This window comes from Ursus americanus, chromosome 2 (assembly GCF_024610735.1).
Source record: "Ursus americanus isolate L20-20 chromosome 2, mUrsAme1.1.p, whole genome shotgun sequence".
Classification (NCBI taxonomy): domain Eukaryota; kingdom Metazoa; phylum Chordata; class Mammalia; order Carnivora; family Ursidae; genus Ursus; species Ursus americanus.
Window position 1 is genome coordinate 86,909,097 of NC_142128.1, and position 17,786 is coordinate 86,926,882.

Genomic DNA, 17,786 nt, shown 5'->3' on the forward strand with positions numbered 1-17,786 from the left:
TTGGGGCCACTCGGTATTAGAGAAGAACCCCCGTGCCCTGGGGTTCTTCTGGGTAATGACAGCATCATCTGCGGAGAGCAAAGCTAGAAACCCTAACGGTCTGACCACCCTCCTTCCTCTTTATGCCTAACAGTGGATCGGTCACCAAATTCTCCTTGTAAATATGCCTTGATTCTATTCCTCTCCTCCTAAGCTTCAATCTAGGGGTAGAAGAAAGAAAGAATTGTTGTCTCCCATTCGTGCCTCAGAAGAAAAGAAAACCATGACTATTAGAGATAAGATAGAACTGTCAAAAGTGGGGGCCCCCAGGTGGCTCAGTTGGTTGAGCATCTGACTCTTGATCCAGGGTCTTAAGTTCAAGCCCCATGTTGGGCATGGAGCCCACTTTAAAAAAAAAAAAAAAGAACTGGCAAAAGTACTTGAGCTCATCTCTGCACGTGCACTCTGTAATTTGTACGTTTATTCTGCAAATGAGACTTTGTCACAAATATAGAAAATAAAACCGGGTAACAGTATGACAATTTTGATTTCACTCCAGTCTGTACTCCAGTTAGAACATCATCCCCACTCACTCCAGCTTCTGCTCTTCCATCCATGGTGATTTCTTTCTTCAGTTTGTTTCTTATAAAACTTTGAATTCCTTCATGATCTAATGTCTTGGCTCCATCTTTGCTCAGTCTTCTATCTCATATTTTCTTTTTTTTTTTTTTAAGATTTTATTTATTTATTCGACAGAGATAGAGACAGCCAGCGAGAGAGGGAACACAAGCAGGGGGAGTGGGAGAGGAAGAAGCAGGCTCATAGCAGAAGAGCCTGATGTGGGGCTCGATCCCAGATCGCCGGGATCACGCCCTGAGCCAAAGGCAGACACTTAACCGCTGTGCCACCCAGGCGCCCCTATCTCATATTTTCTTTTGCTAATAGTTATTATTGGGAAACACATCAAACAAATGATGCCCTTTCTCCCCGGCAAGCTGACCATTCTTCCCCATCAGCCTCTGTCTGTCCAGTAAATATTTCCATCCATCCACTCCTTACTCCCTTGTTTGTCTCCCCCTGCCTTATCCTCAACAGCCTCAGAATTTTCCTGAAAGGTTGATTGTACTCACCACATGCCTGATATTCTGGAGCAGTGGTTATAAATTTTGGTTTCAGAAATCCATTATACTCAAAAAATATTAACAACTTTTAAGAGATTTCATTTATATGGGTTATATCTATGAATATCTACCATATGAAAAATGAAAACTGAGAAAACTTATTAAAATGTGTATTTATTTTAAGTAAGTCCTTGTCATGTTCATATCAATGACATTTTATGAAAATAACCATATTTTCAAGAACCAAAAAAAGTGAGAAGGGCAGCCCTGTTTTACATTTTTACGAGTATCTTTATTGTTTGACTTAACAGAAGGCAGCTAGATTCTTGTATCTGCTTTTGAATTCAATCTCTTGCTATATCGCACATCCTATAATTTCTAGAAAACTCCGTCATAGACTCATGAAGGAATGAGAATGAATAAAGGCAAACAACTTACTTTTTTCATGAAAATAGTTTCGACCTTGTGGACACCCAGACAGCTGTGTACACTTTGAGAGTTGTGCCCTAGGGTATAGACAAACCACCAGCTCTCTTGAGCAATCATGGTTCAGGACCACAAAGAAAATGACAATCTCTCCCTCTCCAAACAAACACTTGTATTTTAGTCACGTTGCAGACAGCCTTTCTTCTCTCCTGCAAAAACTCTTGGTTGACTCATGTTGCTTCCATTTCCAGAACGGCCTCCTTCCCCGCCCTCGTCCCTCCCTATTGAATAACTGTGCATCTTTAAAATTAAACTCAGATTTCTTTTTTATTTATAAAGCTTTCTCTACACTTCCAATTTCTCTGATTGGAACTGACCACACCTTCTGGACCTCCTGTACTCCTAGCCCGTAGCCCTTTATTTTAGGAAGGCATATGAGCAGGAGCCTGGATATAGGAGCTTGGGGTTTAACTCCTGACTGCTATTTACTGGTTGCATGACCCTGAACAAGTCTTCAGGGCCTTGCTTCCAAGTGCCTTGGTTCCTCACCTATAAAATACGCGCTTCATGGAGATTTTGTGAAGATTCAATGAGACAATTTCTGAGGCGCTTGGGTGGCTCTGTCGGTTAAGCGTCTGCCTTTGGCTCAGGTCATGATCTCAGGGTCCTGGGATTGAGCCCCACATCGGGCTCCCTGCTCAATGGGGAGTCTACTTCTCCCTCTCCCTCTGCCCCTCCCCCCACTTGTGCGCCATCTCTCAAAAAAATAAATAAAATCTTTAAAAAATAAAATTAAGTAAATAAATGAGACAATTTCTGTGAAGTGCTAAGAACATTTCCTACCAGGTAGTAAGAGCTCAACAAATGTCATCTATCCCTATTTTTATTATTGTCGTGATTATTATTTTTTTAAGATTTTATTTATTTGAGAGAGAAAGAGGGATAACGGGAGAGGGAGAAGCAGACTCCACACTGAGCAGGGAACCCGACCTAGGACTTGATCCCAGGACTCTGGGATTATGACCTGAGCTGAAGGCAGACACTTAATCAACTGAGCCACCAAGTGCCCATATTGTCATAATTATTATTACATTTCTGCCTCACTTAAATAAACTATATTCCCCGGATCTATCTGTGATGCCTGAAAGATAGAGATCACTCAGTCAAATTTATGTAATAGATTAAAGAATAAATAGATTTTGGAGATCTTATCTCTTTTAATCGTTTGAATAATAGTGTACATTTTGAAATGAGTCAGCATAAAGGAGCAGTAAGAATTCTGGGCCAGGAAGGCACGGTGCTTACCTAACTCCAGACTACCAGCACATAGATCTTTCACAAGTAATATCAGCATTTTAGAACTTATGTCTACAAAATGAGCAAAGACATTTTTGCTCACTTTACAAGATTTTTGAGTGAATCCCCCCGAAAAAGTGCACCCAGAAGTAAGCCAAACCCTGCAAAGGGTCAAGCAAATACAGAGTTATGGTTGTTTTTATTTCTAAGTAGAGTTAGCTGGTATTTTAGTAACATCTGCTTTCTAATAGACATTAATTCTTAATTTTCTTATATGAAACATTTAAAAAAAATTAGATATCATCAAGGTAGGAGTGAACTTACAATTCTTTATTACCAAATGTGGAACAGATAACATGAAAACTAAGAGGGGAATATATTTTATGACTTTACAAATGATCTCTGTGTTTCTCACTCCAGGTGCCTGTGGTGGCCATCCTGGGCTCCGGTGGAGGGTTCCGAGCCATGGTCGGATTCTCAGGTGTGATCAAGGCGCTGTATGAAGCGGGAATTTTAGATTGTGCTACCTACATTGCTGGGCTTTCTGGCTCCACATGGTTAGTCCACACTGTAAACCTTAGTTATATCATGCTAAAGATTTAGCATTTATCTACCTGGAACCTTAGAAAAGCAAGGAGGATTTAGAAAATTGAACCTTGGGGACTAACATAGCATAATAAAAAAAAATTTTTTTTTAAAGAATTCTTTATATAATCTGGAAAAAAAATTGAACCTTAACTTCAAATTACTGAAGTGTTTCAGCTTGATACAATAATTTGCTTCTTAAAAAAAATGTTTTTTTAAGATTTTATTTATTTGTTTGACAGAGACAGACAGCCAGCGAGAGAGAGAACACAAGCAGGGGGAGTGGGAGAGGAAGAAGCAGGCTCCCAACGGAGGAGCCTGATGTGGGGCTTGATCCCGGATCGCTGGGATCATGCCCTGAGCCAAAGGCAGACACTTAAGGACTGCGCCACCCAGGCGCCCCTTTATAAATGTTTTTTAAGGCAAATTCATTCTTAATGATACTCTTGTCAAATTTACTCCCGCTAAGCCTATCTGTAACTTAAAATGTAGTTAAACCTAAAATTAAAAAATAGATCAATTGAAATCCTGTATAAATATCACAGAGGTGAAATAACATGCTCCACCCATAATTAATTTAATCTTCCTATAATTTGCTGATTTGTAATCTTTCAGCAATCGTGTCTAAGTCTACATGATTCACTAGGTATTCATTTTCTTCTCTAGGGCAAATAGAATGAAATGCAAGATACCTTAGTATGTAGAAGAAGAAAAACAACTTTTCGAACGCAGAGATGGAATAAGTCTCACTGATTCTCATCTAATTATGAAATTAATCCTTTTTATGCATTTAAGCATAGCTATATTGGATAGAGATGTAAAACTTCGTACATAAAATATTTGTCCACTGTAGATTTGCCTTTTCACAAACATTTGTGAAACACGTTCAGAGAATCTACTATGTACTTTTTAGTTTGCCTAACCCACAGAAGCACACTGATAATCAAATATTAGCTCTTCCTCAGATGTCTCTCAACCATGAGTGTCACCTTATTACAAAATGTCTGACTTTGACTTACAAGTCTTTTTAATCAGTCAGCCATAGTAAAGTTCATCTATCATAATACTGTATTATAGATGTCTAGCATTTGAAGATTTCTGTACCTTCTCATCCTGTGAGACAGATCTGAGTTTTTTCATTTTTCAACTAAAGAAACTATGACTCAGAAGCCAAGGGATTTGTCCAAGATCACTAGCAGAACCAGCACGTGAAGTCGGGCTTTTGATCCCCTCGTCTAGGATTCTTGGAACTAAACCATAACCTTCTCTTGGACAGCCACGTGTTCTACATAGAGATTCACATATAAAGAATCTATAGTTTCTTAACTATTTGGAATCAGATTCTTTAAGAAACAAAAACTTGGGATGATGGTTACCACCTTCTTTGTACATACCCTCAAAATGATTTATCTCTTTTGAAAGAAGGGTGTAGCCCATCATTATTCTTTCCCTTGAAGGAAAGAGCAGGCACCTGCCTGTTGAATGAGTAATATGATGGAAAAACTTGGACCCTTAGATTAATTTGGCTACTCGAGCATTTTGTTATTACTCTTCGAGTGGTTTTCTTGCTCTGAATTCACTATTTGTTAGATTCCTGTGGTCCATCACTGACTAATACTTTGTAAGAAGCTTACTTTTTAAAGTCATCTAATAAAGACAGAGCAGGTGTGAATTCGGGGGCTGATTTGAGGGTATAATAGTGTGTGTTTAGGCTTAATTAGAGCTGCAGTCATTGCTTTGGTTATGGGTTTGGGGCAGCATCTTATATTCTCCTGTCAGGGTTCCAAAAACAAGTCCTGCAAAATGCAAGTCAGAATTTTAAATGTTACAGGCTAATTATTTAAATATCACAGGCCACACATTTATATGTACATAAACTTCTGCTCTTTCATTGTCTAATTCCCTCAAGATTAACCTTCTCTTACTTATTCCATTTCCTTCAAGGCCATTCACTCCTAAAATCCTTACAATTGATTTTCACTCAGAACCACCTAATTTCCAAATAGAATGGTGTCTTTTGAAGTTCTTTTCCTCCTTGATTCTTTGGTGGAGTCCAGGAGGATGAGGTTGGGAGTTGAGACATTTCACACTGTAACTGTCCCTCTTTCAAATCCCTCCTCCTCTGCCTTTTGGTTTTTATTTCATCCTCTCTGACTGCTCTGTCCTCCATACTGTCTTTTTTATTTTCATTGCTTTGTTCCTTAACGTGAGCTTTCCTCCAGGGCCTCCCTTTTGCTCTGTTACATCACACACTGCCCCCTTGGCAATTTCACCAACTTCTACCGCTTCAGTTATTACCACCAGTAATTTAGTTCATGGAACTCTAGAACATCCCAAAAGTTAATGGACCAAAAAAGGAAAGACATCCCTACTGGACAATACAAAGTAGCTGTTGGAGAGGAGAATCAAGTAAAAGATGACCCAGAGGTCAAGGGTGGAGAGTATTTCAAGAAGTAGTGGGTCTTTTAATAGAACAAAATGTCTGTGAACAGCTTAGCTTAGAACTGGATTTGGAAATCTTTAGTGGTTTTAGCAAGAATCACTGAAGTAAATAAAGAGCACTTTTGATCATGAAATTGCAAATAAGAAGTGACTAGAAGATGAAAGGGAGAAAGGTGGGTAGGTAAACCTACTAGCATCTGTTTGTTCTTTCAAGAAAGGGAATATAGGACTCAGGGAAGCATCTTGGTTTGGTTTTGTTTTCAGAATTTAAGAAACTTGGACATTTGTGTAGAAGTCTGAGGTAAAGAAAACTGTAGAAAGATAGATGGAAGATAAAGAAATAGATGGTTCATGGATAGAAAAAGATTCAGACCAAGACAGGACAGGACAAGATAAAAAGCACCAGTGAAAGCTGTTCATCGTGGAGAGAAGAGATACTTCCTGAGACAGAAGAAAAGTTGGTCAGGATGATTCATGTGCGTTTTCTCTTGAAAAGTATAGGTGAGAAGGTAAGAAAGTTCAAAGGAAGGAATTCGGAAAGACTTGGATAAACAAATTACACTCTTGTGTTGTGTAAGTTTTTATATTCTGCTGACACATGACCATTACTTGGCACAAATGAGGTAATACGGAAATATTTGGAGAAGCCCTGGACCTCCCAAAAAGTTTTCTGTGATCACAAAAGAGAATTTTATGTAGGACAAAGGCTTCCCTTGTAACTGTCACTACCTTTAGTGTGATTATTTCTGAAATTATTTTTGGATGATACTTGTAATATTCATTGCGTGTAAGTATTAGCCAACCAGTCAGCACAGCTCTCTTCCCCACCACAGCTTCATGTAGAATCCTGAGGGGTTATGGGCTCTTGACTGCCATGTTTGTATGGCAGTACCATCTAAAGAGAAATGAGAGCAGCTCTACATCTATAACAACGGGGCTCAATTCATTAAACTGACTAAAATGGAATTCAAGAAAGAGGACTTTCAGTTCCACAGTCTGAAGAATTCCTGCCATGCTGAAAAACGAAACAATTTTAGGAGACGTTGCCACATAAGAAGTGATAGACTAAAAGATCAAGATGTAAGTTAGAAAAAATATGTTGTTTGGGGCAGGGGACTGTGCTTGTCTTGTTCGCTAGTGGGTCTCTCCAACTTACAACATATTTAATGACTAAACGAAGGAAGATTTGCCTAAGTAACTGTGTTTTGAGGGGGAAATGAATCTAGAGATTTCTTTAGAGTTTTAGGCTATTCACTTCACAAGGGTCAGGGTCTTTTCAAGTTACTCCAAATTTTCGTTGCTTTTGAGACTTGCTTTTGACACTTTTTTAAGCATAGAAATTGTATATCTATCCGTGAAGATGCTGATTTGGCAAGTCCTTGGAGGCCAGGCACTGATATTTTAAAACATGGCCTATGTGTTTGGAAGAAGGGATTGCACTGATAATTCCTTGTGGAATTTTTTTTTAAAGATTTTATTTATTTATTTATTTATTTATTTATTTATTTATTTATTTATTTGTGTATTTGAGAGAGAGCCCACTTGCCCACGCATGTGAGCACTTGCACGCATGGGAGGGGGTTGGGGGAAGATGGGGACGGAGAGGGAGAAGCAGACTCCAAACTAAGCATGGAGCCCACAAGGGCCTCAATCTCATGGTCCTGAGCTCATGACCTGAACCAAAACCATGAGTGGGACAGTTGTTCAACCATCTGAGCCATCCAGGCACCCCTCCTTGTGGACTTTTGACATGATTTAGCTGTTAAAATTTCACACTTAGCCTAAATGCATTCATATAGAGAGAATAATGTGTCCGATTGTATAAATATGTTGAAAAATTAGAGGCAGATATTTTCAGATTTATAGAGAAATAAGCTGAGGATCCTTTCATTCATTCATTAACTATTTATAGAGGCCCTGCTATGTCTAAGACACTTAGTTAGAAACTTGATTGGCATAATTAAGAGTAATGCATTGGTAAAGAGATGAAAATTAAGGCTAACAATGGAGTTGCAAATTGGAGTGAAATAAAGCTTAACTATGGAGTTGCAAGCTATGGAGTGATAGCTTGCACGTCCGCAGAAACTAGTAATAGCTGAAGCCACTTAAAGAAAACTGGCCATTACCTATCACTCCATCCTTAACTTCACCAAAGCAAAAACTCAGGTTTTAGATGTCACCACAATGACATCACGAAAGGTCTGTCCAAGTCAAACTCGCGAATTCTAAGGAATATGGTGTCATAAATGCTGAACAAGTGGAGAACATTATCCCGGTGCCAGTGGTTGAGGTATTCTAGGTCTCTGACTTGTATCCTCAAGCCAATTGCTTCACGATAGGGAAAGAATGAGAGAGGAAAAACGGGAGAGAGAGATTCCCCCAAGTGAGTGAGGTTTACTTCAACCTTCAGAGGGCAGAAATGGCCTGCAACCATTCTACATGGAACAAAAAGAGAGAATTGGGCTGACATCCATATATATTTTGACCACTGGAAAAAATCTACCTCTGAAGCTGTGGCACAAGTCCTAGCTTTGAGCAATCCTTCAACCCCAGAGGGAGGATTTGCTCGATCTAAAGCCAATGGTCAACATTGGGAAGAAGGGAAGAGAAGACAAGGGTCTTCGGATCTTGCTGGAGGCAGTTCATGGGGCAGAGGTACTTATTACAATCATAAGTTGGTTCATTTAAAGACCAGCTAAATTTAGATAAGAAGGGACGTCTTAAATAATGTCTATGAGCTTTGAGTAATTAAATTATTCTGCTGAACATTTGGAAATGACAACGTCCAACAGCAGAATGGTCATATTATTTCCTTCTTACCTACCTTTTTAAAAAATCATTTTGCAGCCAAATTGATTTCTACTGACATTAAGTGTTTGGTTCTTTTCCTTATTTTTACCCAGCTTCATTAAGGAAAGGATTTAATATATCTTATTATAAAGTAAAACTGGATTGCATTCAATAAAGATAGAAGTGAATATAAGTAAATATGTAACTAGAAATTCAATTAAAAATTCATGCTATAACCTAGAGCTCTGAGAAGCATGAAACACAGGGTTGGGTTTAAGCTTTTTAAAATCCAAGGAAAGGGGCACCTACATGTCTCGGTCGGTGAAGCATCTGCCTTCGGCTCAGGTCATGATCCCAGGGTCCTGGGATCGAGCCCCGCATTGGGCTCCCTGCTTGGGGAGCCTGCTTCTCCCTCTCCCTCTGCCCTTTGCTCCCCCTGCTGTGCTCTCTCTATCTGTCAAATAAATAAACAAAATATTAAGAAAAAATAAAAAATAAATAAAATCCAAGGTAAAATCCAAACTATGTATAGTGACATAATATAATTTTTAATAAGTTAAGGGCAAGCCAATGGTCCATGGAGGTAGAAATTATTCTTGTTAGTAAGACCAGTAAAGAACTGCTTAGTGTTCTCAAAAGAATGGAATATATCCTGAATAGTTCCAGAGCCAACCACTCAGAGGCTCAAAAAGATGTTTTGTTTTCCTATTTTTTTATGTTCTTGAATGTAAACCAATACATTCCATCAGTGTGTGCAATTATTGAAAAGAATGATGAGGTCCAGAAAGTCAGGTCCTTGTTGATGTGAATGAATCATGTGCTAGACGTTGGAATAACTACAGGAATGGATGGACCCTGTATCTCTCAAAGAATCAAAGCTGTATTTTTTATAAATATTTGGTAATTATACCAGGCTTGAGTTCAGAGTAAAATCTTTTTTATTTATCTTTATCACAAGTTTTGGGGAAATATTAGGAATCCAATTTATGTAATAAAGATCTTTTAAGAACTTTCATTTAAAAAAAATTTTTTTTTCAGAGCATGTGTTCCATTTTAGGTCTCTAATCAGTCTCCATTTGTTGACTTATAATTATTCTCAGTTTGTCTCCAAAGAACTCTGAATCCAATAAAAAAAATTCGAATTTAATGTAAAGTTGAAATAGTTTGGTCTCTAAGAACTGAAATCTTAGATAAAAGATTAAAAAAAAAACAATAAAACCTATCAGGGGAGAGGACACATTTTAAATTCTAGTTCTGTTATTATTGGGGAACTTTGAACATTTGTTTAAACTCATCAATCCTCTCTTAGAAGATTTGGAAGGTATTGCAAGTCTTCAAGGCAACAGCTTATGCTCGGTTAACCAGCACAGGCCTAGAGCATGGCAGGGACCCATTAAAGGTTAGTTTTTTCCTCTCCCTAAAGGAAGGATAAATCATTATAATAGGCATTTTTATCTGAATGTCAAGGAAACAGGAGATTAAACTATGTGCTATTTTATACACTCTTTGGTATGATGACGTGGTGGGTATTTATTTCTTTTATTATTTTGTTCTCTCGGTTCAATAGTTCAAAAAACTGTGCTTTCCACATGACATGCATTTGCTAGTCATTGAGGCTAGAGAGGATGAATAAGCCAAGTTTTCCCTGCAGGAGGTCATAATTTAGTAAGGGAGACAGATACGTAAAGTCATGCTTCATATTCAGCATGGAGAGCTACAATACTGGAGATATTGGCGCACAGGAAGGAGGGTGGTAACTGAATGTTTATTGTCTAAATATCAAACACCAAGGTAGAATTTACCGATTTCCAGTTTCGTTCGAAGTGGTCACATGGCTAGTGGCCAAGAATCTCCACAAGAGAGCATTTCCCTTAAAGACTTCTCTCTCTCCAGGATTTCACCATCAGATTTGGATGCGCAGAAATTCTGAGACCTACAATTGGCAAGATTTAGGATTCTGCCCAGTTTACAATGGACAAAACAAACAAAAAAACCACATTTGTCAGGGAAATTAGGCATTCGGAATAGGTTAGTTAGCACATTTCCCACCTGTAGATAATCATTATGGGAAGTGAAATTATCAGATTACTTGACTAGTATTACATCCAGACAAGTCAGTTTATTTACATGACTCAAACGTGTTGTGTTCATCGATCTCTGATAGTCTAATAGGGATTACCCATTCCCGGAGGCTAGACAGGGCACCGTAAGTCTGGTCGGGCAGCCTCCTCTCTGGCTTCCGCATGAGAAATCCACTGTTTTTTGAGACCTCTTTTTGACTTTGCCTCCATTGTAAACCAGGTCCTTTCTGATCGATACATTCTTTCCTTCAATGGATTAATATCTTCAATCAGATAATTAAGTTAACCAACTATTTCTACCTTTTTTTTTTTTTTTTTTTTTTTTATGGCAGAGTCCCTGCCTTCTTTGGAGACTACCAGGTAATGCTCTTTCTCTTCACTAATCATCTTTCGTTTTCTTTACAGGTACATGTCAACCCTATATTCTCACCCTGATTTTCCAGAGAAAGGGCCAGAGGAGATTAATGAAGAGCTAATGAAAAATGTCAGCCACAACCCCCTTTTACTTCTCACACCACAGAAAGTTAAAAGATATGTTGAGTCTCTGTGGAAGAAGAAAAGCTCTGGACAACCTGTCACCTTTACCGATATCTTTGGGATGCTAATAGGAGAAACACTAATTCACAATGTAAGCTGTGACTCAGCCTACAGTCCTTTTAATGCAAGTAGACCTTCTCTATCATAATGTTTTAATAAAACAAAATGATATATTTTGTACAAGTCCCTTGACTCAACTGATGTGTACCGAGCACATACTCCCTGCCAGACATAACACTACATTGCCAGTTATCGCTTATTCATTCTGCATAATAGTTTTGATAGTGGTGAAGTACTTTTGTATTCTTCTTCTTTGGAAAAATACACATTTTAACCCTCAACTGCCCACTCCCCCACCCCGCGCCCCAATGGCTGTCTTTTTAAATCAGGAGATGAGTTCAAGTAATATTTTAATGGTAGGGGAAATATGGAAGTTGCCTAAAAGAGAGTCAGAAAAGGGAGTGAGTCACATGGAAAAAGCCCATTTGACACATGACTACAGTGTGACCTTTCATCGGAAGATAAAGTCGGGGAGATAGAGTTGGTGCCAGGGAATCCGGGCCCCAAGTTCTTTCTTCATATTTTCATAGCTGCCAAGTTGGTCTTCAGCTCCAGTGTAGATGTAGCCTTTAGGGTTGTGGTTGTTTTTAGAATTGAAGAAAATTACCTCCCAGGAGCTTACTTTTGTTGTTTATTAGGACCCAGAGATTTCTGGAAAAAATAAGACTTATTTTTAGTATAAACATTTTAAGTGTCTTGATTGGAAGTCCTAATTTAAATAGCTTTCTATCTGTGTTTGTTTCTATATTTAAAACCATTTCTTTATTTCTTCTGTGGACAGAGAATGAACACTACCTTGAGTAGTTTGAAGGAAAAAGTCAGTTCCGGTCAATGTCCTTTACCTCTCTTCACCTGTCTCCATGTCAAACCTGATGTTTCAGAGCTAATGTTTGCAGGTATGTAATTTCCTCTTTCGAAACATTTCCACGAACCTTTGAGCCACGGTTTCTCATGATTTTCATTAGAGGAGGTTCCTAAGCAATTTTAGTTGTCTGTTTTCATGTATTTTCTGTAACATGAAAACATTCGAAGATACAAGAAATATTAAGCTAGATGATTTTCTGGTTGTAGAGAATATTCCATGAAAGTAGTTACTAATATATCTTCATTTAAATTAGTGAAATAGAAACTATAAAAAAGTCATGACTATTATCTCCTCAACTTTAGTTACTCATTTCTCAAGGACTTTTAGCAAAACAGTGTGCCTGGTGCTTCTAGGCAATGCATATTCTTTTGCTTACTGCTTATATTTTCATTATATTAGATAACACAATATACATTTATCATTCCAAGCACTGTTGTAATTTTTCTAATACAGCACTTAGAAACTACTAGTCTGTACTTGTGGCAGCTGGTGAACAAAATGCCTCATTTTGTTAAATCTCAAACGTAAATATCTGTTTCTTCTGCAGCTTTGCTTCTTGCTGGGCGCTCTCAGAACGTGTGATCTCATGCCTCTGGGGGCCTTTGGCAGTCCTAATCTGCAGTGTGGAAACATGTCTCACTATTAGCTGGTAGGGTTCACTGTAATTTTAGGAAAAGGACCTTAGTGAAATCAGTCACACCATGAGCTTAAAAAAAAAAGTCATTGTGAATGGCATGTAAATTAACAGATCTATATCCAGAATCCTTTTGTAATTTTACAAAGTCTCATTTTTTTTCAACTGACTACTCTCAGGCAAGAATTTTGAATTATTTATAAAAAGCAGTACACCTGCAATTCGTCCATTCAAATGCTTACCAGTTATATTGACTAAAATTTTCATCGTGCTGATGGTTCAGAAATCACTTGCCATATTTATTATCTTATTCAACTTTTACTACAACTCAGGAAGTGAGGTATTTTTAGCTCTGTTTCATAGAAGAAAAAAAAAACCCCAAAACCTCAGAAAGATTAAATGATTTGCACATTGCCACACAGAAGGTAAGTAGCAGAGCTGAGATTTGTTCTTGAAAATCCTTTGTTTTATAAGAATGTTGGCTTCTCTGGTTACCGACTGTGTAGAATGTAGTAAGCCAGGTGCTGAGCATGAACTCCCCTCCCCCACCTCAGTATATTGTCCCCATTCTATCAGACCTTATAATCTGGGAAATTTACAATCATTATTAAAGAAGTTAAGGCGAAAGAAATGACTATGCATTGTTCCTTGACCAAGTGACATCTTTTAGTCTGTTTCTATATCCGTTAAATAAGAATGAGCCTGTCATATGTTTCTCTAAAAAAAATGATAGAAAGTACGCAACTTACATAAAACAGTGGCAGGCCCAACTTAATTTAAGGAAATCTTCAAAATTTAGTGCTGTCTGAAAGCTGTATGAGAAATCAGAGGTCTGGATCTTAGCTATCAATAGGTTTATATATGAAAGGCAAATTTAGTTACTGGATAGGGAGAAGGCATACGTTAGGGATGTGGAGTAACCATGGCTGCTCTGCAGTAATAAGGAGCAAGGTCTCGATTGTAATGAAGTTCATAGGGAGAATTGAAATTTATTCATATAAGAAAAGTTAGTGCCATGATGAGACTGGTTTTGGTTTTTTGCTTTCCTATAGCTATTGTTTTGTGAGGTCTTGGAATGTTTGCAGATAGGTTGATAAATCCTACTAGTATGCTAGTCGAATCTGTGCCTAGCCAAATAAGCCATTTTACCCCAAAACCATTATGATATGGTCAAACAAGCACTAGACTAATTTGGAAGCCTTGTCTTATTTCTAAGCTGAAATACCTTAGGCGGGTTATTTATCTCTCTGATTCCGATTTTCCTCATTATTAAAAAAAAAGGATATTAATAAACATCAGGTGTATCTTACGGAGCTATTAAGACAATCACAGAAGATGGAACATCATAAAGAGACATAAAATATAGTGTCGTTACTATTGTTATGATTGTTATGACATTTTAAGAGTCATCTTTTTATATTCTGAACTTTGAAGCAGTAGCCATTCTCAGTGGAAAAATCCGACCACAATCATTAAAGAGCAAGTGAATGTTTTGGGTTCAGCTAGAGTGGGAAAGGCTGGTCTATGTACCTTTTGACCTTGATGTGTCTGATTTGGGCCATCTGCCTCACTGCGATGCTGTTACGGGGATGAGAGAGACACCATTAACCTTCATTGTTAAGCTGTTACGATAAGAAGGTTCAAAGCTGTTTCTTCCAACAGAGCTGGACAAAGCCATCCAGCATTAGTTATTTGGATCTTGCACCCAGATAAGAGATTCAAAGGTGTTATGTTACGAAGCTTCAAGTAGCTTGGGTTATTGAAGGGGGGAAAAAAGAGATATGTCTATACTTAATTCCTTTAAAGTTTGCTTAGATTAAAAATGGATATTCGGGGGCGGGGAGTTGAAATATTATCTGAATAATATTTTTAAAAGTCAACCAAATTATCTTAGCTTACAGAAGTTTTTATCAACTTTATTTCCACAATATCAGAGAATGTTTTTCTTCCCTTTAGAGTAGTTTTAAACATTTTCCTCTTTTGAAGATTTTAAACAAATAAACAATAGTTGTTTAAACTGTTAAATATTTTTTGACTCCTTCACTTCACTACAGTGCTTTCATTTTTACATTTCCGTTGGTCAGTAAATTGCATTTATTGAGCACAACTTATGGACTCAGCGTCGTGTTAAATTCTTTGACAGATACTGTAAGAGTAAATACATAGTATTATTCTTCAGAAAAGTTACAATCCCATTAACAAGACAAAAATAGGGGCGCCTGGGTGGCACAGTCATTAAGCGTCTGCCTTCCGCTCAGGTCATGATTCCAAGGTCCTGGGATCGAGCGCCCCGCCTCGGGCTCCCTGCTCAGAGGGAAGCCTGCTTCTCCCTCTCCCACTCCCCCTGCTTGTGTTCCCTCTCTTGCTGTATCTCTCTGTCAAATAAATAAATAAAAATCTTTAAAAAAAATTTTTAAAAAGAACAAGAAAAACTTAAAAAAAAAAGACAAAAATAAAACATGGAAAACGAGTGAGCCGTACACATAGAATATTATGATCTCTTAAAGTGTGTAGAACTGACGTAGAGTAAGATATCATAGAGATTTAGTACAGTCATAAGAAAGACTTCATGTGGGTGACAGAAGTCAGTCTTCGGTTGAACATGGAAAGGACTGTCAGGGGAGGTAAATAGTCCTCTTTGTGTGAAATAGCATGAGAAAATTTTCAGAAGGGGAGCCGAAAGTAGGATTTGGAGAGCAGTAAAAGGAAACTAGCCTTAGTATGAGTTGGTGAAGGTAGGTGGTACATTTGGGAAAACTCTTAGTGTCAAGTTATAGAAAGATTTGAATTCCAGACAGAAATCTTTTTATTCAATTATAATGATAATGGGAAATATTTGGTGTTTTGGGGCAGCGCCATAAAATTGTTTAAGTAGTGTGTTTGGGGGAAAAAAGTATTTTGGTGATTCATGTGGGTGTAGATTAGCAAGGAAAGAAACGGAAAGCAGCCTATCACTGTGCTTTTGTAATAAGGTCCTGGAACCAGGGAGATCCTGATAAGAAGAGATGAAGGTGGATATAAAAAGCCCAAAGGTTACCAGCGAGAGGTGGTAACGAATGGGTTTGATATGAGTGAGTAAAAGAGGGCTTTCAGTTTTTTAAACTGAATTATTTAAAATTCCTTTTCGGGGCTATAAGAGCGTGGTTTACGGAAACAGGTAAGCTAGACTGGGAGGAAGGATGATGAGTTCCTTTCCAGGTAAACACAGTGGGATGTGATGACAGTGTGTCTGAGTGTAAATGCGCAAGAGGAAGTTGGAAACGAGCAGATGGAGGTACAAGAGAAAGGCTCAATTTGAAATGTGTGAGTAAACAGCAAAAAGAATAATAGTCACATACTGCTATGGTGAGTCCTTCAGTAAGGACTAGAGAGCAAGCTTACCTTGAGAATGTAATTCCTGTGTGCACACCAGAGCATGAATAAAGAAGACATTACTCGAGAAATCATTGTGTTTCAGTACCCAAGATAAGGGGATGAAATTCAGAGATGGGAAATTACTTGTAGTGATACAGAATTTTCCTAGCAACCTGTGATTCATTGCTAGTCATATCTCGCTAACTGCATGTAAATCATTATAAAACACACCACTTTCTGATGAAAGGTGTATGCACCACTTGGCTTTGATTGGAAATGAATTATAATGTGTTCTCATCCCAACCGTGATTTCATAACTTCCTTGACAAAAGTAGAGCGTTACGATCTGCCACTGAGTAAACAATAAATATACATCCACAGTCCCTTTTCTAAAACTTTGGGGATTGATGTCTTGGAATTCAGAATATTTTAGATTTTAAAGTTAAAAAAATACTTACATTGTATGTTACATAATATCGCCCTCAGATCTCATAGTCAAAAAGAGTGATTAATAGGATGTGTCAATATTCGTATTTAGTGAGATAAATAAAAATTAAACCTCACATCATTTCAAGACTTTTCTCTGCTGAATGAATTCAGGTCAGACTTTACCACCAAATGAACAGCAGAAAAGTTTGTGGATTTTTGGGTTCCTTGGATTTTGGATTGTTTGGATAGGCATGGAATGATTTCAGAAGGGAGGGGGGTTAAAGGAGAGCAGAGGGTTACAGGTTAAGCAAGGGTGGATGGTTGTGGGACTTTACAGGAAGTGGCCAATGAAATTGGACCTTGAACTAAAGGTTAAGAAGGAGCAAGCCTTGTAATTGCATAAGGCAATAGCAAGCATAAAGGCACTGAGGTGTCATGGAGCTTTCTCTTTGAGGAACATTAAGAAGACTTGTGTGGCTGAAGCAGAAAGAACAAGACTAACATAATGGGAGATTGGTTAGGACATGAGGTCAGGGAGCACCAGCAAGACCATCATGAAGCCTTGTTGACCACAGTTTTATGTTCAGTGTAAAGGGAAGCTGTTGGAAAGTTTTCAGCTGTCATTAGTGTGCTGGGATTTCTGTTTTTAAAAATTCGTTCTTGCTACAAGTATCAAAAAGAAAGCAGGGGAATAGAGAAGAGATGTTTTACAAGACTATTGTGGAGATCCAGGAAAGAGAGTATGGCAGCTTGTACCAGTAGGGTATAAATGGATGGTGGCCCATGGTGGACAAATAGATAAGCAGCCTGTTTCTAACCATATCCGATAAGAGAGCCTACAGAACTTGAGTTTTTGTATGTAAGATATAAACGGAAAAGAACTGTTAAGGATAAAGTATGAATAGTGGTATGAATATCTGCAAAGTAGTACCATTTACCAGGAAGTGGATGAACAAGGGTAGCAAGTGTGGGAAGCAGGAATCAGAAACCAGGAATTCTTTTTGGATGCATCATTAGACACAGTGATAGTCACGGATATATATGAAATCTAATAGTGGCTACCATTTGTAGAGTGATTGAAATGTGCTATGCCCTCTTCTAAGTTCTTTACATTTCTATACCCATTAGATTTTCACAACAATTCTACAATCTCCTGATTTTATTCACGTTCTATAGATTAAGGAACT

The 17,786-nt window shown here is 38.0% G+C and overlaps 1 protein-coding gene across 4 annotated transcripts in view; it reads left to right on the forward strand.

The window, feature by feature from the left end:
• Positions 1–17,786, forward strand: part of PLA2G4A (phospholipase A2 group IVA) — a 154,719-nt gene that overhangs the window by 96,500 nt on the left and 40,433 nt on the right. For all 4 annotated transcript variants that reach the window (XM_045811363.2, XM_045811364.2, XM_045811362.2 and 1 more), the window contains 3 exons: positions 3,243–3,379; positions 11,126–11,348; positions 12,099–12,213. In XM_045811363.2, coding sequence (XP_045667319.1) covers positions 3,243–3,379; positions 11,126–11,348; positions 12,099–12,213 — 475 coding nt within the window. The remainder of the gene's footprint in view (positions 1–3,242; positions 3,380–11,125; positions 11,349–12,098; positions 12,214–17,786) is intronic.